The sequence below is a fragment of the Lepidochelys kempii genome, chromosome 7 (genome assembly GCF_965140285.1).
Source record: "Lepidochelys kempii isolate rLepKem1 chromosome 7, rLepKem1.hap1, whole genome shotgun sequence".
Lineage (NCBI taxonomy): Eukaryota > Metazoa > Chordata > Testudines > Cheloniidae > Lepidochelys > Lepidochelys kempii.
Genome location: NC_136386.1, coordinates 125,110,711 through 125,131,129, shown reverse-complemented (window position 1 = coordinate 125,131,129; position 20,419 = coordinate 125,110,711). Strand labels below are relative to the sequence as shown.

The following is a 20,419-nucleotide window of genomic DNA, read 5'->3' as shown; positions in this document are numbered from 1 at the left end:
CTCCAGACCCAGCTGCACCTGAGCTGCTGAATCAATATTGACTGGCTAAGAATAGCCCCTGGGCCCTCCGGGTGCCTTCAGCACTTCCTGCCAGCCCCGTGCACGGGGCTGCACGGCCTGTACCTGGGCCCCACAGCCCCTCCCTCCCGGCCCCGCCAGCCAGCCAGCAATGCTGTCGCTGTGGTGTGGGAGTTTTCCTTTTTAGTCCAGTGTTGCCCGCGTAGCTCTCTGCGCAGGCTGCCAGCCCCCCACGGTAACAGCCCCCCCTTGGAACGTGTCCGTGGGGAGGCCTTGCCACCCCAGGTCCTGGAGCTTCGCTGGAGTGAGGAAACCCCAGCCAGCCATGGGCTCTGTCCCATTGGCACGGGGGGCTGCCAACAGCCCGAGGCAGTGGTACAGCTAGGTGAGAACCCAGGAGTCCTGCCTAACTCCCCCCGCCCACAAAAAAAACAACACTAGACCCCTCTCCCCTCCCAGAGCCAGGGAGAGAACCCAGGAGTCCTGTCCCCCCCGCAACAAACTAGACTCCTCTCCCCTCCCAGAGCCAAGGAGAGAACCCAGGAGTCCTGGATCCCAGCCCTCCCCCTGCAATCTACTAGCCCCCACTCTCGTCCCAGAGCCAGGTACAGCGGAGTTCTCTAGAGCCCTCTTATACCCCTCCCGCTGCTGAGCTGCCCTTGCCGAAATCTCCTTTGGCTCCGGGCAGCTGCCCTGCAGCCCCCTTCCCCATCCCCAAATGCCCCAGCTTTGCCGCTTGGCTGGCAGCTCTGGGTCCCGTGATGGGGGGCTCCCCCCGCCCCCGCTCTGGGTGATGACTGTGGCTCTCCTGGCCCAGCCTGGCCCTGTCTGACTCACATCCCCTCACGTGTCACCACCCACAGCTGGGCAAAGCGGGTACCAAGCACCCAGACTGGCCCCCCAGGGCACAGGGCAGAGTATCCCCTGAGCAGCTGGCATCAGGCCTGTCCCCACCCCTGAACTGGGGAGCTCTGCAGCCCCCCTGCCCAGCACGTGCCAAGCACTCAGCCAGGCGCTGCCAGCTCTGCCCGTGGGCCCTGCACCCGCTGCCTGACCGCAGGGGTCTCGCTCTGCTGAATTAATGCAGCACCCAGCCCAGGTGCCCCCTGGCCACCTTAGGCACCATAATCAGCTGCAGGGCGCAGCCCAATGCAAAGGGACAAATGCCCTCTGCCCCAATCATCAACCAGGTGGGTCTGCAGCCTGCGCCAGCCGGGGAGCCTTCGTCCAGCCCCTGGGGACCCAGCCCACACCCCTCCACCCTGCCCTCCAGCAGTGACACTGGGCAGCCCCCTACCCCAAACCAGCTCCTGCCCCGACCCTGAGGCAACCCCCCAAGAGCAGCACTGAGGGCCCCTGCCCTGACCCGAACTGACCCCTAGCAGCCAAGCACCTCCTGCGAGCCAGACTGGAGGTACGTGGGGACTCCCTGGGCCTGGCGGGGGGGTTGTTTAATTGCACTCTCCAGCCGGGGCTGGGTGGGCACAGAGCTCCCTGGTCACCCATAAATCACAGGTGTCACGGCCTGGGCCCAGAGCGCGATTGGCAGCCCAAGGCCAGGGAGCCGGGGTCCCCGACCCATGACTGCCCGGCTCTGCTCCAGCGTCCTGCCCCAGCTGTGCGGGCTCTGGCCCCGCCTGCAGGTAACGCTCTGGGGCTGGCTGGAGGCTGTGTACATCCAGTGCCATGGCCCCGGCGGGGGACCCCATGCAGTGGGGACCGAGGCCAGTGGTTCCCTGGGCAGGGGCAGTGTGGAGAGCCCTGGGAGCCCCAGGCACTGCGCATACTGTGCAGGAGGCTTTGCAGGTCTTTCCTCTCTGCTGGGAGTCAGTGGGCACCCTGGGCCGCTGCCCCCGCCCCCCCGCGGATGTGGTGATGAGCTCACGGGCTATTCCAGGCCCTGTGGTTCCTGGCTCCTCCCGACAGGAACCTGCTCCTTAAACGCCAAATAAACAGCCCGTGGCCACTGGCACATCCCTGCAAGGGACAGCTGGGGGAACGCAGCTTCCTGTTTATCCGCGTCCCAGCGCGTGGGCACCGCAGCTCCGGGGGGGCGGCTCAAGCAGCGGCCCTTGGGCACCAGAGATGCCATCCCAACACCTGCTATGGCAGTGAGAGCCGCTGGGGACAGATTCAGGGGTACAGCAGTCAGAGGAGACCCAGGCTGGGGGTAGCAGGGGGCTGTGGGTCGGGCTTGAGCGGCACCGGCAGAATTGTGGGGACCTCAGGGCTGGGACAGCAGGGGGCTGCGGGTCGGGGCTGAGGGGCCCTGGCAGGGCAGAGCGGGGGGACCCCATGGCTGGGACAGCAGGGGGCTGCGGGTCGGGGCTGAGGGGCCCTGACAGGGCAGAGCGGGGGGACCCCATGGCTGGGACAGCAGGGGGCTGCGGGTCGGGGCTGAGGGGCCCTGACAGGGCAGAGCGGGGGGACCCCATGGCTGGGACAGCAGGGGGCTGCGGGTTGGGGCTGAGGGGCCCTGGCAGGGCAGAGCGGGGGGACCCCATGGCTGGGACAGCAGGGGGCTGCGGGTCGGGGCTGAGGGGCCCTGGCAGGGCAGAGCGGGGGGACCCCATGGCTGGGACAGCAGGGGGCTGCGGGTCGGGGCTGAGGGGCCTTGGCAGGGCCAGAGTAACAGCACAAAGGTGGCCTGGGGCGAGAGCCCTGCCCACCCCCACCCTGGTAGGGGTCGGGTCACCCCCTGTCTCGGTTGCTCAGAGCAGGGCTGGCAGGGGTCCCGGATGCCAATGCCAGCCAGTGACCAGTCTGGCCCCCGGGTCAGTGAGGAGAGCCCAGAGCCGGCTGCGTGACATGGGGCTCTCCCAGCGGGGCTGGCTCCGGGCACCGGGCCCCTGGCGGGTGGCTCATTCGGGCCCAGAGGGTTTCTAACTTCGGCAAATTGCTCCTTTCTGGGCGTGCCCATGAACTCCCAGCCGGGAGGCCCAGGAGCTCGGCCCAGGTAGGGGGCTGGGGGTTCAGCCCAGGCAGGAGGTTTTGAGGAGGGAGTCCTGTTCAGTGGGCAGGTGGGTGGCTGGGGGTAGGGTGACCAGATGTCCCGATTTTTGAGTCTTTTTCTTATATAGGCTCCTATTACCCCCCACTCCCTTCCCGATTTTTCACATTTGCTCTCTGGTCACACTAGCTGGGGGGCAGGCGGGGTCCCAGCCCAGGGCATCCCGGCAAGGTCAGGGACCAGGTGGGGGCTGGGGAGGCCCGGCAGGGGGCCCAGCAGGGGGCAAGGGGCCAGATGGGGGGACAGGTGGGGGTCGGGGGGCCCCCAGCGCATCGGGAGGCAGGCGGGGGCCCGGCGAGGGGCAGGCGACCCGATGGGGGGACAGGCGGGGGTCGGGGGGCAGGCGGGGGGGCAGGTGGAGACCAGGGGCGCCGGGAATCAGGGGGCAGGCGGGGGCCCGGCGGGGGGCAGGCGGCCCGATGGGGGGACAGGCGGGGGTCGGGGGGCCCCAGCGCATCGGGAGGCAGGCGGGGGCCCGGCGGGGGGGCAGGTGGGGACCAGGGGCGCCGGGGGGCCCGGCGGGGGCCCGGCGGGGGGCAGGCGGCCCGATGGGGGGACAGGCGGGGGTCGGGGGGCCCCAGCGCATCGGGAGGCAGGCGGGGGCCCGGCGGGGGGGCAGGTGGGGACCAGGGGCGCCGGGGGGCCCGGCGGGGGGCAGGCGCGGCTCGGGGGTGGGGCGCGGGGACCCGCTGGCTCTGCGCCCGCCGGTGCGGAACCTGCTGGCGCGGAGCCTCCCCGGGGCCGGGCTCAGGCGGGGGCTGCCCGGAGCGGGGCCAGGGCGGCTGCCGGGATAAAAGGCCGGGCGGGCCGGGCCCCAGCAGCTCGTCAGTCCCCTCGGTCCTGCCTGGCCCGGCCCGGCCCGCGCGGTGAGTGGCGGGGAGCGGCGGGATCGGGGCCCTGGTGCCGGGCGCTGTGCACAGGGGCTGTTGGAGGGCACAGGGTGGATGGGGGGCTGTTGGGGGGCATTGGGGGCACAGGGTGGGGGGCATTGGGGGCACACGGGGGATGTGGGGCTGTTGGGGGGCACAGGGTGGGGGGCATTGGGGGCACACGGGGGATGTGGGGCTGTTGGGGGGCACAGGGTGGGGGGATGTGGGAGCCTTGGGGGGTCGCAGGTACAGGATGTGGGGCTGTTGGGGGGACACCCGGTAGGGGGATATGGGGGGCAGGCGGGGGGATGTGGGGGCCAAGGGGGCACAGGGCGGGTGGGAGGATGTGGGGGATTTGTAGGCAGGAGGTTGTGGGGGGCACAGGACGCGTGGGGGGGTCAGGCTGGGAGTGGCAAGGGCTCTGCCTGGGGGCGCCGGGAGCAGTTCGGGGGGCAGCAGCCCTGTCACCTTATCGCTGGTTACGGTGGGGGAGGTGTCGGTGCTGGGCCAGGCAGCCCCCCAGCGACTGGGCAGCGGGCTCTGGGGGAGACGGCGAGACACCTGCGGGGGTCTGAGCTGGGTCGCGCTGGGCTGGGCATGGGCAGCGCCGGCTCCCATCGGCCGCTCCTTGGATCTTTGCCAGCAGCTACCTGGGCTGTTGATTTTTGGGACCCTCGCTCCCCCGGTCCTCCAGGGCTTCACGCTCGTGGGGTCCCTGCCCGCGAGTGGGGTCCAGCCAGCTCGGGGTGGGTGTCCGGCTGTGACGGTTGCAGGGTGAGGTGGGACCAGCCCTGCTCTCTGGCACCCGGGGGCTGCGTGTGTCCACGGCCCCTGGGGAGCAGGGCGAGACTCGCAGCCACACCCCTAGAGGGGAAAGGCCCCATCCCAAACCCTGCCCCCGAGCCAGTCTGTCCCCCTGGAATCAGTGGGATGGGGCGCCCCTGGGGACCCCTGCCAGGCCCGGACCCCTGCCATGCCACGCTGTTTCTAGGAGTCTGTCTGGGGAGGATCAGTGATGCTGGCTGGACCCATCCCCACCCTGCTCCTGCTGTGCCTGGCGACCCCCAGCTGGCAGCAGCCCCCCCAGGTTCAGGTGCGGCTGGTGGGGGCCAGGAGCCAGGCAGGCGAGGGGCGGCTGGAGGTGCTGTACGATGGGCAGTGGGGGACCGTGTGTGACGACGACTTCGACATCCACGTGGCCAGTGTGGCCTGCAGGGAGCTGGGCTTTGAGTCGGCCGTGACATGGGCCCACAGCGCCAAGTATGGCCGAGGGGAAGGTAAGGCTGCGCCCCCCTGCTCACAGGGCAGCCGGGGCATGGCTCCCAGGCATACCCCCAGCCATGCTACCCCAGAATGGAGTGCGGGCTCCTGTGGGTGGAGATATGGGGATGAGAGCCCCCCAGCTGCAGAACTCTCCCCTCCCCAAGGCCTAGTGCTGGCTGTGGGGCAGCTCCCAGCGACTCCAGCCCTGGCCTGTCCCAGCAGGGGGTGCTGTGGGGGCAGGGCATTGGTTGTGGGGGGAGGTGCTGGCTACTCCCAGCAGGGGGTGCTGTGGGAGCCGGGGGGGAGTGGTGGTGATGTAGTCAGAAGCACAGCCCCTGAGCTCTCCCAGGGGGTGGGGTGTCTGCTAGTAATTTGGGGCATCCCATTTGGTACCCCATGGTCAGTGAGCCCCCTGCAGCCCCACCCCGATGCTTTTGGGAGCGGGGGCTGCTGGCATGGGGCCCTGTTGCTGAGCCCATGGAGGGAGGGGGGTGTCCCAGCCCAGGCCCCTTCCAGGCCCTGGGGGTGCCAGAGCTCCTGGCCTGGGCCTGTCACTGACCCGCCCCTGCTGCGTCAGGCCCTGTCTGGCTGGACAACGTGCAGTGTGCCGGCACCGAGGGCTCCCTGGCCGAGTGCAACTCCAACGGCTGGGGCGTGAGTGACTGCCACCACGGAGAGGACGCCGGCGTCGTGTGCTCGGGCCGGCACCCGCCTGGTGCCCCTGCCCCGGGCCCAGGCGCCGGCCTGCAGGTGAGCGGGGACCGGGCTCACGGGGTCCTGGGGCTGGCTGGGGCGCTTCCCACCTGGGGCTCCTGCTGCCGGTCGCCCTGCCCTAGTGGAACAGCCAGCAGGGAAGGGCCTTCGCTCCGCAGCGCAGGGCCAGGGGATCCCTGGTTTGCCGGGCCAGGAGCTTCAGCTAGTCTGACCCATGTAACAGGCCCGAGCCCCTCCCCCAGGAGCCACGGCCCGGGGGTGCAAAGCAGGAGTGCTGGGGGAGGACAGCCCAGGCCCATGGGGGCAGATCCCTGCTGTGACTCCGGCCTTCAGCTCCCCCTCCCGGCTCCCTCCTATCCCTCCCCAGGCCTTCCCCCACAGCTCTGCTGGTGCCCCTTGCTCCCGACCCGCAGCCCTGGGCATCCTCCCGCCACCCCTCCATGCGCTGCCCTGCCCAGCTTCCCCCAGTCCCGAGTGCCCCAGGGGCTGCCCATGTTTCCCGGGCCCATCTCACCCGGCATCTGGCCTGGGGCAGGGAACGAAGCTGGAGGAGGTGCGGCTCAAGCCCGTCCTGGCCTGGGCTAAGCTGAGCATGCCCATCACCGAGGGCGTGGTGGAGGTGAAGCACGAGGGGCGCTGGAGGCAGGTGTGCGACGCCGGCTGGACCAGGAACAGCAGCCGCGTGGTGTGCGGGATGCTGGGTTTCCCCCGGGAGAAGCGGCTCAACACCGGCTTCTACAGGTAGCGCCGGGCGCCGCGGGCGGGTGCAGAGCGGGGCGGGGGGGTCCTGCGGTCAGGGTCGCGTGGCTGGCTGGGGGGTGTCCGGGCAGGTCCCCTCGCAATGGTCTGAGGTGCTTCGACGAGATGGCACGGGAGGGGTCCAAGGTCACAGAAGGTTGAGTGTTGCACACGCATGTGCATTGGTGCGAGGGGTGGGTCACAGGCTCCCTGGGGTGTGAAGTCCTGGATCCAAGGATGAGGCGGAAGACATGCAGACCCCTGGGGGGGCGCAGGGGTGGGGGGCGGAGGGCACGGCGACCCCTGTGGGGGCTGCCCACGGCCCTGCTGACCAGCCCTTTTGAACCCTGCAGGAAGCTCTGGAACCTGCAGTTGAAGGATCCCAAGTCGAGGTACGGACTCGTCCCTGCCTGAGCGCTCCCGTCCGGGGCTGACCCGCCGGGTGCCAGGCTTCCCACGGGGTGCGCCCGTCCCATGGGGCGGCTGCACCTCGCTAGGGGTGCCCCTAGAGCCGGGCGCTGTTAGCGCCAGCCGGGCAGGACCTAGCGTGGGCTGACCTGACCCCCCTGGTTTGCAGCCTGAGGACCCTGAGCCGGAAGAACGCGTTCTGGATCCACCGGGTCAGCTGCCTGGGCACGGAGCACCACCTGTCCCACTGCCCGGTGCAGGCGTCCCCTGCCAGCCGGCTCCAGCCCGCCTGCCCCCGCGGCATGCACGCCGTCGTCAGCTGCGTCCCGGGCGCCGAGTTCCAGAAAGCCAAGGCCAGGCCGTTCCGCCAGGGCCGGCGCGCAGAGGTGAGCCCTACCAGAGCCACGGCCCCGGGTCTGGGGGACATGGGGGGAGACCCCATGAGAGACCCCGGCCCCGAGGGAATGGGCCACAGCACGGCGTGGGCCGGGGGTGGGAAAACGGTTCCTCTTGGGACTGACGTCAGCAGCACAAACCGAGCAACGGTTCCGGAGGGGGAGCGAGGCCACACGCCGGCTGGGGGGTGGGGGGACTCCTGGCTGCTCTTGTCCCAGCAGGGGGCGCTGTGGGGGGCAGGGCAGGAGCTGGCTGTAGGGGGCGCTCCCGCTACTCCAGCCCTGTCCTGTCCCAGCCGGGGGTGCTGGGGGGACACAGGGGGCAGGGTGTTGGGTGGGGTGGGGGCTCCCGGCTGCTCCAGTCCCAGCCTGTACCAGCAGGGGGCGCTGTGGGGAGCAGGGCAGGAGCTGGCTGTGGGGGGCCCTGGCTACAGGCCGGACCCCAGCTCTCTACCCCAGCCATTCCCGGGGGGGTGCACGAACACATTTGGCCCCTCCTAATCCCCCCCCCCCGCTCTCGCAGGGGCCCCAGGTGCGTCTCCGGGCTGGCGCCCAGGTGGGCGAGGGCCGGGTGGAGGTGCTGCACCGTGGCCACTGGGGCACCGTGTGCGACGAAAAGTGGAACCTGCTCGCAGCCAGCGTGGTGTGTCGGCAGCTGGGCTACGGGACGGCCAGGCAGGCCCTGGCAGGGGCCCAGCTGGGCCAGGGTGAGCGGCTGGAAGGAGCCAGCGCGTGGGGAGCCGCGGTGATGGAGACCTGGGGGGCCGGACCCCGGGTGCCGTGCTGGGGTGCTGGGGCCCCGCTCCCATGTGCCTGTGTCCCAGGAGCAGTTATGGGGGTGTAGCGGACGAGCCACTGAGGGTGAGCTCTGGGGTGGCATGGGGGGTCCCTCTGCAAAGGGTTTTGGGGTGTCCAGGTCTGGGCTCCCCAGTGGCAAAGGGCCCTGGGATGGAGCAGAACCGGCAGGGAGAGCCTGGAGCTTCGGGCTGGGCAGCGTCTGGGAGGGAGAGCGGCCGGATCCCGGCGTGAGGCCTTGGGGAGCCGGGCACACCAGGGACCGGCAGCCAGGCCCGGTCCAGTCCCCAACGTGCCGGGCGGCTGGGGAGCCCCAGGACAAGCTCCCGGGGAGCGGGGATTCCCCAGCTCTCCATGGCTCAGCCCCTGAGGCCTGTCTGGGGCTGCGGGGCTCTGGCCTGTGCTCTGCAGGAGGCCAGGCTGGAGGGTCTAAGGGGCCATTCTGGCCTCCCACCCTCCCGAGGGAGGCGGGAGCTGCCCTGTGCAGGGAGCCCCTTGGGCGGCACCGGAGCAGCCTGGGGGCGGGGATGGGGTCCCTGCAGGCCCCAGGGGTGAGTCAGGCTGACGCTGGGCTCTGGCTCCAGGCCTGGGCCCCATCCACATGACCGAGGTGCAGTGCACGGGCTCCGAGCGCTCCCTCCACGAGTGCCGCTTCCAGGAGGCAGCGCAGAGCGGCTGCCGGCATGAGGCCGATGCTGCCGTCCGGTGCAACGTGCCCCGCATGGACTACCAGAGCCAGGTGAGCCCCGCGGCCCCGGGGGGCTGTCAGTCAGGCTGGGGGGTGGGGCGCATAGCTAGGGAGGGGGCCTTGTGGCACCATCTAGAAGCGGGTAGCCTGGGGTGGGGTAGGTGCCATGGGGTACAGTGGGGCAGGGAGGCCTGGGGGAGTGGGCACTGGGGGGTGCTGGGAGATCTTGGGGGGTGAGTGCCGTGGGGCACTTCTGGGGGAGTGGGTGCTGTGGGGCGCTCAGGGGCCTGGGGGAGTGGGCACTGGGGGGTGCTGGGAGATCTTGGGGGGTGGGTGCCGTGGGGCACTTCTGGGGGAGTGGGTGCTGTGGGGCGCTCAGGGGCCTGGGGGAGTGGGCACTGGGGGGTGCTGGGAGGTCTTGGGGAGTGGGTGCCGTGGGGCACTTCTGGGGGAGGGGGTGCTGGGGGACGCTCAGGGGCCTGGGGGAGTGGGCACTGGGGGGTGCTGGGAGATCTTGGGGAGTGGGTGCCGTGGGGCACTTCTGGGGGAGTGGGTGCCGGGGGTGCTGGGGGACGCTCAGGGGCCTGGGGGAGTGGGCACTGGGGGGTGCTGGGAGGTCTTGGGGAGTGGGTGCCGTGGGGCACTTCTGGGGGAGTGGGTGCTGGGGGTGCTGGGAGGTCTTGGGGAGTGGGTGCCGTGGGGCACTTCTGGGGGAGTGGGTGCTGGGGGTGCTGGGGGACGCTCAGGGGCCTGGGGGAGTGGGCACTGGGGGGTGCTGGGAGGTCTTGGGGAGTGAGTGCCGTGGGGCACTTCTGGGGGAGTGGGTGCTGGGGGACGCTCAGGGGCCTGGGGGAGTGGGCACTGGGGGGTGCTGGGAGGTCTTGGGGAGTGGGTGCCGTGGGGCACTTCTGGGGGAGTGGGTGCTGGGGGTGCTGGGGGACGCTCAGGGGCCTGGGGGAGTGGGTGCTGGGGGTGCTGGGAGGTCTTGGGGAGTGGGTGCCGTGGGGCACTTCTGGGGGAGTGGGTGCTGGGGGACGCTCAGGGGCCTGGGGGAGTGGGTGCTGGGGGACGCTCAGGGGCCTGGGGGAGTGGGCACTGGGGGGTGCTGGGAGGTCTTGGGGAGTGGGTGCCGTGGGGCACTTCTGGGGGAGTGGGTGCCGGGGGTGCTGGGGGACGCTCAGGGGCCTGGGGGAGTGGGCACTGGGGGGTGCTGGGAGATCTTGGGGAGTGGGTGCCGTGGGGCACTTCTGGGGGAGTGGGTGCCGGGGGTGCTGGGGGACGCTCAGGGGCCTGGGGGAGTGGGCACTGGGGGGTGCTGGGAGGTCTTGGGGAGTGGGTGCCGTGGGGCACTTCTGGGGGAGTGGGTGCTGGGGGTGCTGGGAGGTCTTGGGGAGTGGGTGCCGTGGGGCACTTCTGGGGGAGTGGGTGCCGGGGGTGCTGGGGGACGCTCAGGGGCCTGGGGGAGTGGGCACTGGGGGGTGCTGGGAGGTCTTGGGGAGTGGGTGCCGTGGGGCACTTCTGGGGGAGTGGGTGCCGGGGGTGCTGGGGGACGCTCAGGGGCCTGGGGGAGTGGGCACTGGGGGGTGCTGGGAGGTCTTGGGGAGTGAGTGCCGTGGGGCACTTCTGGGGGAGTGGGTGCCGGGGGTGCTGGGGGACGCTCAGGGGCCTGGGGGAGTGGGCACTGGGGGGTGCTGGGAGGTCTTGGGGAGTGGGTGCCGTGGGGCACTTCTGGGGGAGTGGGTGCTGGGGGTGCTGGGGGACGCTCAGGGGCCTGGGGGAGTGGGTGCTGGGGGTGCTGGGAGGTCTTGGGGAGTGGGTGCCGTGGGGCACTTCTGGGGGAGTGGGTGCTGGGGGACGCTCAGGGGCCTGGGGGAGTGGGTGCTGGGGGACGCTCAGGGGCCTGGGGGAGTGGGCACTGGGGGGTGCTGGGAGGTCTTGGGGAGTGGGTGCCGTGGGGCACTTCTGGGGGAGTGGGTGCTGGGGGACGCTCAGGGGCCTGGGGGAGTGGGCACTGGGGGGTGCTGGGAGATCTTGGGGGGGTGGGTGCCGTGGGGCACTTCTGGGGGAGTGGGTGCTGTGGGGCGCTCAGGGGCCTGGGGGAGTGGGCACTGGGGGGTGCTGGGAGATCTTGGGGGGGTGGGTGCCGTGGGGCACTTCTGGGGGAGTGGGTGCTGTGGGGCGCTCAGGGGCCTGGGGGAGTGGGCACTGGGGGGTGCTGGGAGATCTTGGGGAGTGAGTGCCGTGGGGCACTTCTGGGGGAGTGGGTGCTGGGGGGTGCTGGGGGCACTCAGGGGCCTGGGGGAGTGGGCACTGGGGGGTGCTGGGAGATCTTGGGGAGTGGGTGCCGTGGGGCACTTCTGGGGGAGTGGGTGCTGGGGGACGCTCAGGGGCCTGGGGGAGTGGGTGCCGGGGGTGCTGGGGGACGCTCAGGGGCCTGGGGGAGTGGGCACTGGGGGGTGCTGGGAGATCTTGGGGAGTGGGTGCCGTGGGGCACTTCTGGGGGAGTGGGTGCCGGGGGTGCTGTGGGGCACTCAGGGTCCTGGGGGAGTGGGCACTGGGGGGTGCTGGGAGGTCTTGGGGAGTGGGTGCCGTGGGGCACTTCTGGGGGAGTGGGTGCTGGGGGACGCTCAGGGGCCTGGGGGAGTGGGTGCTGGGGGACGCTCAGGGGCCTGGGGGAGGGGGTGCTGGGGGTGCTGGGAGGTCTTGGGGAGTGGGTGCCGTGGGGCACTTCTGGGGGAGTGGGTGCTGGGGGACGCTCAGGGGCCTGGGGGAGTGGGTGCTGGGGGACGCTCAGGGGCCTGGGGGAGGGGGTGCTGGGGGTGCTGGGAGGTCTTGGGGAGTGGGTGCCGTGGGGCACTTCTGGGGGAGTGGGTGCTGGGGGACGCTCAGGGGCCTGGGGGAGTGGGTGCTGGGGGACGCTCAGGGGCCTGGGGGAGTGGGCACTGGGGGGTGCTGGGAGGTCTTGGGGAGTGGGTGCCGTGGGGCACTTCTGGGGGAGTGGGTGCTGGGGGTGCTGGGGGACGCTCAGGGGCCTGGGGGAGTGGGTGCTGGGGGACGCTCAGGGGCCTGGGGGAGTGGGTGCTGGGGGACGCTCAGGGGCCTGGGGGAGTGGGTGCCGGGGGTGCTGGGGGACGCTCAGGGGCCTGGGGGAGTGGGTGCTGGGGGACGCTCAGGGGCCTGGGGGAGTGGGTGCCGGGGGTGCTGGGGGACGCTCAGGGGCCTGGGGGAGTGGGTGCCGGGGGTGCTGGGGGACGCTCAGGGGCCTGGGGGAGTGGGTGCTGGGGGACGCTCAGGGGCCTGGGGGAGTGGGTGCTGGGGGACGCTCAGGGGCCTGGGGGAGGGGGTGCCGGGGGTGCTGGGGGACGCTCAGGGGCCTGGGGGAGTGGGTGCTGGGGGTGCTGGGGGACGCTCAGGGGCCTGGGGGAGTGGGTGCTGGGGGACGCTCAGGGGCCTGGGGGAGTGGGTGCTGGGGGTGCTGGGGGACGCTCAGGGGCCTGGGGGAGTGGGTGCTGGGGGACGCTCAGGGGCCTGGCGGAGTGGGTGCTGGGGGACGCTCAGGGGCCTGGCGGAGTGGGTGCCGGGGGTGCTGGGGGACGCTCAGGGGCCTGGGGGAGTGGGTGCTGGGGGACGCTCAGGGGCCTGGCGGAGTGGGTGCCGGGGGTGCTGGGGGACGCTCAGGGGCCTGGGGGAGTGGGTGCTGGGGGACGCTCAGGGGCCTGGGGGAGTGGGTGCCGGGGGTGCTGGGGGACGCTCAGGGGCCTGGGGGAGTGGGTGCCGGGGGTGCTGGGGGACGCTCAGGGGCCTGGCGGAGTGGGTGCTGGGGGACGCTCAGGGGCCTGGCGGAGTGGGTGCTGGGGGACGCTCAGGGGCCTGGGGGAGTGGGTGCCGGGGGTGCTGGGGGACGCTCAGGGGCCTGGGGGAGGGGGTGCTGGGGGACGCTCAGGGGCCTGGCGGAGTGGGTGCCGGGGGTGCTGGGGGACACTGCAGGACGAGAGGGTGGCACAGGGAACCATGGGGAGGATGCCACAGGCTGAAGGAGGTGGTGAATGACATGGAGGGAGACATGGGGTGGGGCAGGCAGCCGGTGTGGGGGCCCCCAGGTGCCCCAGCTGGGGTGGGGGTCTCCAGCCCTCCAGTGGCTCTCCCCGGGCTGGGGCAGGAGCTGGCAGCTAACCCCTGCTCTGCCCAGGTGCGCCTGGTGGGGGGCCGTAGCCCCGAGGAGGGTGTGGTGGAGGTGCTGGTGCCGGGGGGGGGCACCCTGAAGTGGGGCTCCGTGTGCGGTGAACGGTGGGGGCTGAACGAGGCCATGGTGGTCTGCAGACAGCTGGGGCTGGGCTTCGCCAGCCACGCCCTCCAGGTGAGTCCCAGAGCCGGGGGAGGGGCTGTGCCCAGGCTGGGGGGGATGCATGGGGGAGCCCTGTGCCCTGGTGGCAGGGGACGTTGTGGGGGGGGGAGTGGGGAGGGGCAGGGCAGGACCCCAGGTGCTGTGGTGTCGAGGGGCAGGATGGGGAGGGCACGGGCATTGAGGGGCAGGATGGGGAGGGCACGGGCATCAACGGTGGGGATGGGGGGCCCTGGGCCCTTGTGTCCCCGCTGAGCACTGGGGTGTCTCTCCCCCCCCCCCCCAGGAGACCTGGTACTGGCAGGGCAGCCCGGAGGCGGGCGAGGTGGTGGTGAGCGGCGTGCGCTGCACGGGCTCTGAGCTCAGCATCCAGCAGTGCCAGCGCCATGGCCCCGTGCACTGCCCGGCTGGCGGTGGGCGCTTCTCTGCCGGGGTCAGCTGCACCGAGAGTGAGTGACGGGCCTGCCCGCCTGGGTGGGCGGGGGCAGCAGGTGTCGCGTCCCCAGGGCGGGGGTGGGACTGGGGATTTCCTTGGCGGTCAGCCCCCTCGATCTCACCGAGCCGGGCCAGCCCTCGGTTGCCCACGGCCGCCGGCGGGGGCGGGTGTCTGTAGCTGGGCCACAGGGGCCGGGCGGTAACGCCCCGGCTCTGCACCTGCCGGGGCCGGGGGGGCCCTGCACGGCCCCGTGTCCCAGGGGAAGCCAGGCCAGCCTGACCCCGCGGATCCTGCAGCCGCCCCGGACCTGGTGCTGGATGCGCAGCTGGTGCAGGAGACGGGCTACCTGGAGGAGCGGCCGCTCGCCATGCTGTCCTGCGCCCACGAGGAGCGCTGCCTCTCACGCTCGGCCGACCACGCCAGCTGGCCCCACGGGCACCGGCGTCTGCTGCGCTTCTCCTCCCGGATCCACAACCTGGGCCGAGCCGACTTCCGGCCCCACACCGGCCGCCACGCCTGGCTCTGGCATCAGTGCCACAGGTGAGCGCCCCCCGCAGGGCTGCACAGCCGGGCTCTGGGGCTGCCTGGGCCCCCAGGGATGCCAGCTCCCCACTGCAGCAGCTGCGAGCAGCACCCGGAGCTAGGGCTGCTGGCCGGGTGCCCTGGCAGACGAGGAGAGGAACCAGAGCCAGCAGCAGGACGCTGGGCCGTGCCCAGCGAGCCACTGCCCCAGAGCCCCACGCCCAGGCCCCACGTGGCCCCTGGCTGGCTGTCCCCTGCCCCCTGGCTGGCTCTGTGGGGCCGGCCCCGCCGGGTGTAAGGGGCAGCATCTGGGCCAGGACTGTCGTTACGGCTTCATGTGGACGCAGAGCTGCAATTCTGGGCCCAGCCCTCGGCCTCTGGCCCCCACCCCCGGCAGCTCCCTCCTGCCCTCCCCGGCCAGGGGTCTGGCTCTGCCCACTGCAGGGGCATGTCACGGAGTGTGGGGGAGTCCAGGCCCTGCCCCCCTCTTCCAGGGATCCACTGAGACTCTCAGCCAGCCAGTAAAACAGAAGGTTTATTGGACAACAGGAACACAGTCCAGAAACAGAGCTTGTGGGTACAACCAGGACCCCTCAATCACGTCCTTCTGGGGGAGCAGGGAGCTTAGACCCCAGCCCTGGGGTTCCCTGTGTTCCTCCACCCAGCCCCAAACTGAAACTAAACCCCCCCAGCAGGTTCCCTCCTGCAGCCTTTGTCCACATTCCTGGGCAGAGGTGTCGCCTCCCCCTCCCCCTCCTGGCTCAGGTGACAGGCTCTCAGGTCTCCCCTCCCCAGGGCACATTCCCAGGTGAACACCCCCCCTCCCTGCTGAGTCACATCGTCACAGGGGGCTTCCCCGAAACGCCCAGGGGCTTCACCCTCCGGCCTCCCCGTCCCGCTCACCAAGCAGGGGAGACCGGGCCCGATGTCTGGGGGGGGGCACTGCTCCCCCCCCCGTGCGCTCAGCTGCCCCCTCTCGTCCCCCACAGGCATTACCACAGCATGGAGGTTTTCACCCACTACGACCTGCTGACGCCCAACGGCTCCAGGGTGGCCGAAGGGCACAAGGCCAGCTTCTGCCTCGAGGACACCAGCTGCCCCCCAGGTGTGGGCCGGGCTCTCGGGAACCCCTCCTCAGACCCAGCGCTCCCCGCGGCCAGCCCCGCCCCGCCCCCCACAGCGCCCCCTGCTGGGAGCTCCCCCCACAGCCAGCCCTGCCCTGCTCTGCCCTGCCCCCCACAGCGCCCCCTGCTGGGAGCTGCCCCCACAGGCAACGCCCTGCCGTGCCCCCCCAGCACCCTGCCCCTCCCCCCACAGCACCCCCTGCTGGGAGCTCCCCCCACAGCCAGCACCCTGCCCTGCCCCCCACAGCACCCCCTGCTGGGAGCTCCCCCCACAGCCAGCACCCTGCCCTGCCCCCCACAGCGCCCCCTGCTGGGAGCTCCCCCCACAGCCAGTGCCCTGCCCCCCACAGCGCCCCCTGCTGGGAGCGCCCCCCACAGCCAGCAGCCCCGAAGGGAGAGCTCTCCGCTGCGTGGTGGGTGTGGGGGGGAAGCGGGTGCTGGGGGGACTGGGGGAGGGGGGCTGCCTGAGTCCTCCTGTCCCCTCACCGTCTCCCCCAGGGCTGCAGCGGCGCTTTGCGTGTGCCAACTTCGGGGAGCAGGGGGTGAGCGCGGGGTGCTGGGACACCTACCGGCACGACATCGACTGCCAGTGGGTGGACATCAGCGACGTGGGGCCCGGCAGCTACGTCTTACAGGTAGGAGCCGCGTGCCCGGGGCCGGGGCCGGGGCCTGTCCGCGCTGCCCGCCCCCGGGCCGCGCCTCCCCCCAGCGCCCGCTCAGGGCCTGGCTGCGCCCTGGGAGCCGGCCAGGGCGGGAACCCGCCGGCCTGGGCCAGAGGCCAGAGCCCCGACGCCTGCGGCTGGGGGCAGCCGGGGAGGGGCCGGGGGCCCCGGTGTGAGGCTGCCCAGCCCCCGTCCCTCTCCCACCAGCCCGGGCACCAGCTCTGCGTGCCTGGCCTTGCCCCCCCGCGGGCCCCCTGCCCCTCCTCTCTCCTCCCTCCCCTCCCCTCTCCTGCCCAGGTGGTCGTGAACCCCCAGCACGAGGTGGCCGAGTCCGATTTCTCCAACAACGTGATGCGCTGCCAGTGCAGGTACGATGGGCATCGCGCCTGGCTGCACGGCTGCCACACAGGTGAGGGGGGCGCCTGGGGGGGCGGGGCCCCGGGGGGAGGGGGGCGGGGGAGCGGGGCCGGCTGGGCCTAGGGGAGGCAGCTGGGGGGGCAGCCGGCCCAGCCCGGGGTAGCTGAGCCCCTCTGGCCCAGCTGGCAGCATACCCCTCGGGGGCGCGACCGGGGCACCAGGCCTCCAGGGGACAGGCCCTGTGCCCCTCCCCCGCTCAGCCAGGCAGGGGGGAGCAGGCCCCCCTCACCCGCCCCCTCCTCTCCCCAGGTGACCAGTACGGCGCCGAGGCCCTCCGAGAGCTGGAGCAGCAGCAGCGCCTGGCCAGTAACCTCCTGTGACGCGTGTGGGGCGGAGCGGAGCCCTGGCGCCGGGGGAGCAGCCCGAAAGGGGGCAGCGTGGGGCTGAGCGCTGCCCCCTGCACAGCAGCCGCGGGGGGGGGGGGGGCTGGACACTGCCTCCCTCTGCTTGGGCCTTCCTGCCAGCCCCGGGGCTCCCCCGAGAGCACCCCCACAAGGCCCCTCTGGGCTGGGGGGCAGCTTCTCTCCTGGGCCGGTGCTGGGGTGGCACGCCAGGCCTGCCCCCCCAAATCCTGGTGGTTGTCCCCCTGGCCCTCCCGCGCTGGGGCAGCCCCGACTGCACTCAGGGAGCCTTGGTATTTATTGGTGCTGGAGGGCGAATGGGGCTGGTGCTCGCCTAATGCCCGGGGGGCACCGCCGGAGCCAGCAGCCGCCCACCACGGGGGCGGGCACCACGACTCACGCTCCAGCAGGAGCCTTCCTCCGCATCCCCTCCCAGGCCGACTACCTCAGCCGCCCCAGTGGCCAGCACAGCCCTGTGCCTGTGGGGCCCAGGCCCCCTCGTCTCAGGAGCGGCCGCGGGCCGACCACCACGTCTGCAAGCACTAGCATGTCACTAATAAAAGTTCTGTGCAAGTCAAAGGCTGGTGTCTGGATCCAGGGGGTGCTGGGATGGAGTGGAAACTGTCCATACTATTTTGTGTGAAGAGCACGTGCGTGCCTCAGTTTCCCTGCGGTGGTGCCTGGTTAACAGGGGTGGGAGTGTTTGCTCTTTGCAGAGACCCAGGGCTAGAGGTGGGACTGTGCCCCAGCTGTGTGGGGCCCGGGCCTAGGGGAGAAGGGCCCAGCCATGTGGTACCTAGCAACCCAGGGGCCCACCCTCTGCAGGAAGCCAGCCAGGTTCGACCAGCTGGAGACCAAAGGGCCAGGTGCCCAGGAGCCATGCATCTGGACGGGGACTCAAAGGGGGGGATGGGAGCTCTGGGCCTGACCCAGCTGGAGAGCAAAGGGCTAGGGGGTGTCAGGGCGGGGCTGCTCAGGACTGCCCAGAGGATTCAGGGGGCCTAGGGGCTTTGGCGGCAGCGGGGGTCCTTCTGCTTTGGGTATTCGGGGCACTTTGCCGAAGACCCCGAGTGGAAGAAGCGGCGGCAGGTCCTTCACTCCGGGTGTGTCTGGTGGCACTGAAAGACCCCCCCGCCCCCGAATTGCTGCAGAAAACTCACGTGGGGGCCCCTGTGGGGCCCGGGGAAAATTGCCCCACTTGGCCCTGGGGCTGCTGGAGGCAGAGGGAGAAGCTCTTCTGGGCTGGGACTACAGAGGGGCCGCGAGCTCTGGGCTCTGGGCCGGACCCAGCTGGGCCAGGCTGTAACTTCCTGCTCTCGGTGCTAACCGAGGCCGGGCTATGCCTGTTCCAGCCCCTCCTAGCCCCTGCGGTCACCCGCTGGCTGAGTCCCTGCAGTGCAAGGAACCTGGGGGTGCCTGGCTCCCCTTGGGGCGTCTCCCTGCTGGACCCGCTCGCGGGGGAGTCACGGCGTGAGCCTTGGGGGCTGCAGGCACTGCGGGTGGGTCCCAGCAGCTGGGGAAGCCCCGGGCCTTACCCCAGTGAGTGTGTGACCCTGGGGGGCTCACACACTAAAGGGGGCTCCCAGGGGCCGTGCAAGCACCAGGCCTGAGGAACCGGACAGGTGTGGATGTGCAGCAGGCAGGGGAGGCTCAAGAACCCAGCCCGGGGCAGCCCTGGCCCCAGCCCCCTCCCACCCCACTGATACCCCACTGGGGGCTGCAGTGGAACACGTCGGGGTAGCCGTGCAGCCTGGGGGACCTGCCGCCCCGGGACTCAGCCTTCCCCCAAGCCCTTTCCCCAGCACCTGCCCCACCTCTTCCTGCAGCCAGGGCCCTGCTCATGCGCCCCTCCAGCTCCAGGGGGCTGCCTGGGGGAACAAGGACGCAGCCCCAAGAGCTCAGTGGGGGTTGGGGGCCTCCCTGCTCCACAGCAGGGGGGTGCTCAAGGGGGCCCCCAACATGGGTGACTGGGTCAGCAGAGGCTGCTGGGGAGCGGCAGACAGTGACCCCCACACCCATACGGCCACATCTGCTACTCCCCCCGCCCTCCCAAAGAAGAGCGAGAGGGAACCTGGCTGTAGGGAAGATGCTGGGGCCAAGGTGCAAGGCCTCAAAGGAGCACCCCCAACCCACCCTGGCCTGGCACGCTGGGGACAATGGCGGGTGGCCATGTGGGGGGCTGGGGGGGAACGAGCTGAATGTGAGCCTCTGGCACAGGGGCTCTGGGGCCATGGCAGGGCGCTGGCATGGGGACTGGGGGGCTCCAGGGCTGGCGGAGGGTGGGGTGCTGGGGCTGGCAAGGAGACTGGGGGGCTCCAGGGCTGGCGGAGGTGCTGGAGGGCCGGAGCCAAGCGGGTCGCTGGGGCCAGCGCAAAGTGGAGCACTGAGGCTGGGGGGCTGAGCAGGAGGCTGATAACGGGTGAGGGGGCCACATGGCAGATTAAAGGCCGAGAAACCTGCCTTGGGGGCTCGGGCTCATGGAGCGGCTGCAGCCTGACCAAGGTTGTGGGGTGATCACAGGCTGGAAGTAGCTGCCTGGGGAACAACCACTGAACCTAGGTCTTGCAGAGACTGACCCATGGCAGCCCAGAACCCAGCCCCACTCACACCAGTGCTGCTGTGTGCGTCCTTACCAGTGAGCCATGAACCCTCGGCCCAGCGGACCCGGTGGCGGGGTATCACGGAGTCCCCGGGCAATGCTCTGGAACTGCTCCCCATGAAGCCAGGCAGGACTCTGGGGAAGTCTCCTTTCTGTGAGCAGCCTGTCTGCAGGACACGCAGCTCACCCGGCTTCCACCTTCCTGGGTCTGACCTTGGAGCATTCAGCATCCTCTGCCCCTCCATGCGCTTCCCACAGCGAGTCTGCCCATCCTCTGCCCCATAACTCCACAGTCAGACATGGCTCTCAGCCAGCCAGTAAAACAGGAGGTTTATTAGACGACAGGAACAGGGTCTAACACAGAGCTTGTAGGTGCAGAGAACGGGACCCCCTCAGCTGGGTCCATTCTGGGGGGCAGTGAGCCAGACAACCCGTCTGCCCTTCACTCCATTTCCCAGCCAGCCCCAAACTGAAACTCCCTCCTGCCCCTCCTCCTCTGGGCTTTGTTCCTTTCCTGGGCCAGGAGGTCACCTGATTCCTTTGTTCTCCAACCCTTTAAGGTGATTAAGAAAAAGCAGAAAGCATACAGGGAGTGGAAGATGGGAGGGATCAGCAAGGAAAGGTACCTTCTTGAGGTCAGAACATGTAGGGATAAAGTGAGACAGGCTAAAGGTCAAGTAGAGTTGGACCTTGCAAAGGGAATTAAAACCAATAGTAAAAGGTTCTGTAGCCATGTCAGTAAGAAGAAAACCAAGAGAAGAAGTGGGACCCCTAACACTGAGGATGGAGTGGAGGTTAAGGATAATCTAGGCATGGTCCAATATCTAAACAAATACTTTGCCTCAGTCTTTAATAAGGCTAAAGAGGATCTTAGGGATAATGGTAGCATGACAAATGGGAATGAGGAGATGGAGGTAGACATTACCATATTTGAGGTAGAAGCAAAACTCAAACAGCTTAATGGGACTAAATCGGGGGGTCCAGACAATCGTTATCCAAGAATATTAAAGGAATTGGCACCCAAAATTGCAAGCCCATTAGCAAGAGTTTTTAATGAATCTGTAAACTCAGGGGTTGT

The 20,419-nt window shown here is 70.4% G+C and overlaps 1 protein-coding gene across 5 annotated transcripts; it reads left to right on the top strand.

The window, feature by feature from the left end:
- The first annotated feature begins 2,007 nt into the window (after window positions 1-2,007).
- LOXL4 (lysyl oxidase like 4) lies at window positions 2,008-17,321 on the top strand. 5 transcript variants are annotated; one of them, XM_073354659.2, is made up of 15 exons: window positions 2,008-2,129; window positions 4,889-5,174; window positions 5,738-5,910; window positions 6,410-6,615; window positions 6,966-7,004; window positions 7,190-7,406; window positions 7,939-8,122; window positions 8,795-8,949; window positions 13,088-13,255; window positions 13,527-13,689; window positions 13,973-14,216; window positions 15,188-15,303; window positions 15,821-15,957; window positions 16,282-16,393; window positions 16,651-17,321. In XM_073354659.2, exons 1-15 carry the CDS (start codon window positions 2,124-2,126, stop codon window positions 16,719-16,721), a joined length of 2,277 nt encoding a protein of 758 aa, XP_073210760.1. In that variant the 5' UTR covers window positions 2,008-2,123; the 3' UTR covers window positions 16,722-17,321. The 5 variants fall into 5 exon arrangements, with proteins under 5 accessions (XP_073210760.1, XP_073210755.1, XP_073210756.1 ...); XM_073354654.2 differs by having other exon boundaries at window positions 15,821-16,393; XM_073354655.2 differs by having other exon boundaries at window positions 2,008-2,157; window positions 15,821-16,393.
- Window positions 17,322-20,419: the final 3,098 nt, after the last annotated feature.